The sequence below is a fragment of the Apaloderma vittatum genome, unplaced genomic scaffold (genome assembly GCF_000703405.1).
Source record: "Apaloderma vittatum isolate BGI_N311 unplaced genomic scaffold, ASM70340v1 scaffold7832, whole genome shotgun sequence".
NCBI classification, from domain to species: domain Eukaryota; kingdom Metazoa; phylum Chordata; class Aves; order Trogoniformes; family Trogonidae; genus Apaloderma; species Apaloderma vittatum.
In genome coordinates this window covers 53,352-57,062 of record NW_009705206.1, presented here as the reverse complement: position 1 = coordinate 57,062, position 3,711 = coordinate 53,352, and the positions used below count along the sequence as shown (strand labels likewise).

The following is a 3,711-nucleotide window of genomic DNA, read 5'->3' as shown; positions in this document are numbered from 1 at the left end:
TTCAGCAGGTTTCAAAGGTACTGGAAGAGAACATACAGATGCGCACAGCGACATACCTGACTGCATACCCCTACTTCTGCTCTGTAGGCAGTAGCAAGATGAACAGAAAAGTCTCAGCTCATATGTTAGGAGTTATCTCTCTCCCATTTTCAGAGGAAAAAACAGCCATTCCACTTTGAGACTTGTACTGCTGGGATCTTGGAGTCCAATGGCTGAAAGGAAAATGGGAAGACATGGTAACTCCAGAGGTCTGCCTTCTTCCCCAAACCAATGAGCGTCAGAGAGTCATAGAATGTTTTGGGATGTAAGGGACTTCTAAAGGCCATCTAGTCCAACCACCCTGGAGTGAACAGGGACATCTTTAACTAGATCAGGTTGCTCAGAGCCCCATTCAACCTGATCTTGAATATTTCCAGGGATGAGGCTTCTACCACCTCTCTGGGCAACATGTTCCAGTATTATACCTTGTCCTATTGCAATGGACCCTGGAAAAATGGTTGTCCCCGTCTTTCTTATAGGCCCCACTTAAGTACTGAAAGGACACAATAAAGTCTCTCCAGAGCCTTCTCTTTTCATGACTGAATAACCCCAACACTCTCAGTCTTTCCTCATAGGAGAAGTGTTCCAGTCCTCTGATCATTTCTGTGGGAACACCCCAGGAAACATATTGCTCATGCATGGATTATTAATGAAGTTTTTAAAGTTGGACTTGTTTGCAGCTCATGACTCTACCACTAATTTTTGCAGTGCTTGGAGCAGATAGGCTACAAACATACCATTCTTGCAGAGCGTCATAATGTAGAGTACCTGTGTATTGCAGTGGTCCAGGCATAGATTTCCTGAAAGACCTCTTTCTTTGATGCAGTTGTCCTGCAATCAGCAGCATTTTGCCTCAGTATTTTATATGTTCTCACTAAAACCTTTTTTTTATAACATACACCTTCATTTTCATGTGCTTTTTACTTTTCTTTATGCTTATTTCATAGGAAATACAGCATTCTTTCAGTCAGAAAACTTCTTTTAGGCACAGTATTCACCTGAGCTAAGTTTCTCAGAGCCAGCCTGCAATCAGAAGTTCAATAGCTGAAGGTATTTGCTTAGACAATCCAGTTTGAATTCCTTGCTCAATGTTCCAGTTGGATCAGGATTATCAATTAATGTCTTGAGCAAAACCCTGAGCCACTTGTCTTTTGATTAATCAAGAGCTGTGGCTCTCTCTCCCTAATTGCCTCAAATCCTGTAAATCATTCCTCATGTTTCCATTTCACTGAAGTATGTTGAGAAGCTATAATTTTTCTTTGTCAAATGAAAACATTTGAAATAGTTTATAAATAAGAAAAGATATTTTAAATGACATTGATTTTTACATTAATGTCAACATACTGTGCTATATGTAATTACACATGAAATCATGAGAGCACAGAGCAGGGAATCTCTATGCCATGTTTCTAATCCAGGTGTCTGTGTCTGATAGTGGCCAGCAGTGGTAGAAATGTCTTATTTAAAGAGAAAAATGAAAGGAATGTCTAACTGCCAATGTCTAACATTGCCATTTATTGACTAGACCACCACAGAGGGTTACACTGGCTGATAACATTGCAGGTGTGGATTTAGTGGATCTGAGAGATTTATGTCTCTTCTATCACAGCCTGATGTAGTGCATGTGCTTAAAGGCTGTAGCAGTCTCCTCACTGACAGCGTTTTGCCTTAGTAACACAACAGAGAATGAGAGCATACATCTTAGCTTCAGGGAAATACAGAAGATTCAATTTATTCTACAGTTTAAACACTGGATTGATGTGGAGATAGATGGAGCCACAACTGAATTATGACTTTGTTTTTTTCTTACTTTCACTTAAATTCTGCTGCTGTTCACAATAGATCTAGTTATTCTGCTTATTTTTACAGGACTGACTTTTACAGTGATGACAGCATTAAACTAGCTAAGCAGGATGAATAGTCAAGGTCATCTCTGCTAAAATACTCCATAAGTACTCGATTTGCTAGAAGACCAGGATGGCAGGGAATTCTTAATAGCATAGAGATAATGAGGAGTTGGGTAAAAGGAATTAAGCAGAGAAGTGGAGACTGAAAATCTGGGACTAGTCACTGTTCTGAAACTGTTAGTTATGAAACATCTCTAAATGGAAAGGAAACATTTCTAGTGGCAGACTGGACTGCAGGATTGTTAAATGTTTCTTGAGCCCTTGACACAATCATTCTGAAGGAGGTGATTCTCCCCCTCTACTCCACTCTCATGAGACCTCAGCTAGAGTTCTGTGTTCAGCTCTGGAGTTCCAAGTGTAAGAGAGACACGGACTTGTTGGAGCGAGTCCACAGTAGGGCTGTGAAGGTGATTGGGGGCTGGAGCACCTCCTCTATGAGGAAATGCTGAGAGAGTTGGGGTTTTACAGCCTGGAGACGAGAAGGCTCAGGGAGACCTTATTGCAGTCTTTTATTACTTCAATGGGGCCTATAAGAAAGATGAGCACAGACATTTTACCAGGGCCTGTTGTGACAGGACAAGTGGTAACAGCTTCAAACTGGAAGGGGGTAGATTTAGGTCAGATATTATGAAGAATTCTTTATGGTAAGGGTGATGATACACTGGAACAGCTTGCCTACCAAAGTTTGGGATGCCCCATCTCTGGAAGTGTTCAAGTCCAGGTTGGATGGGGGTTTGAGCAACCTGGTTTTGTAGGAGGTGTCCCTGCCCATGGCAGCAAGGCTGAAAACTACATGAACTTTAAGGTCCCTTCCAACTCAAACCATTCTATGACTCTGCGATTTGTTTTGTCATCCTCATACGTATTCTAGGATTTTACCCAACTGACAGGCCTGCTGTATGTTTTAGTATTTGCAATAATCAATGTACACAGGCAAAGAGTTATCATTTATGAGCTTCCTCAGGCCTAGAAAACCCCCAGTCCTGTTACATACTGTAACTTTGACCAAACCATGTCCAAATGCTCAGGAAGAAATCAGGCCTTGCAGCATGACAAGGTGGTTTAACAAGCTCTGAGGAGCTGGGATGCTCAGCTGAGTAAACAAAACAATTGGCTCCAGAGGGAGTTGTTCCTGAACTGTTCTCTGCTAAAATTCATCAGGGAATGACTTTCTGAGTCATGGGGCAGAGTTTCTAGCCAGATAGCAGCAGCAGAAGCATTTCTGCTATTCCTTGCTCTGCAGCATGACATAGTCTGAATGTCCTGCAGCAGCACAATATGAATACATGGCATGCTTTTAACTTGGAAACATTGATATGCAAGAGAACAGTCCTGAGCCAAAAGGGTGTTCAATAATCTTTTCTGATTTAATGCAAAAGCAGGTTCCCAGTCTAAGGAATGCCAACAACAGAGTTTCTTTTCCCTTTCATGGACAGCATCAGCAAAAAATGATACCACTGGGGAGAGATCCAGAGAAGCTGAGGAAGGTCCTTCTGTGGCCATTGCTGATCCTTCTTCCCATACTCAGTTAAGAGTTTATCTAGACCCAAAATGGGACAGTGCAGCAAAAGAAGAAATTGAACAGGAAAGTACATCTTTTCAGACACCAGAAGAATTCATACCAGCTTATACTCAATTTGCAAAGAAGGAACCCATTTCAGAACTGACCCACCAGCCAGCTGCTGACATTGAGAGTGATGCGGATTTACATAAACAGCCTGAGGTGTTTATACATGAGTTAGAAAGTAATGAAGTTGCCCATGAT

The 3,711-nt window shown here is 41.6% G+C and overlaps 1 protein-coding gene across 1 annotated transcript in view; it reads left to right on the top strand.

The window, feature by feature from the left end:
• Positions 1-3,711, top strand: part of RGS22 (regulator of G-protein signaling 22) — a gene marked incomplete at its 3' end in the record, with an annotated part of 60,842 nt that overhangs the window by 16,783 nt on the left and 40,348 nt on the right. The window contains exons 7-8 of the mRNA XM_009865308.1: positions 247-248; positions 3,383-3,641. Of these exons, the coding sequence (XP_009863610.1) occupies positions 247-248; positions 3,383-3,641 (261 nt within the window). The remainder of the gene's footprint in view (positions 1-246; positions 249-3,382; positions 3,642-3,711) is intronic.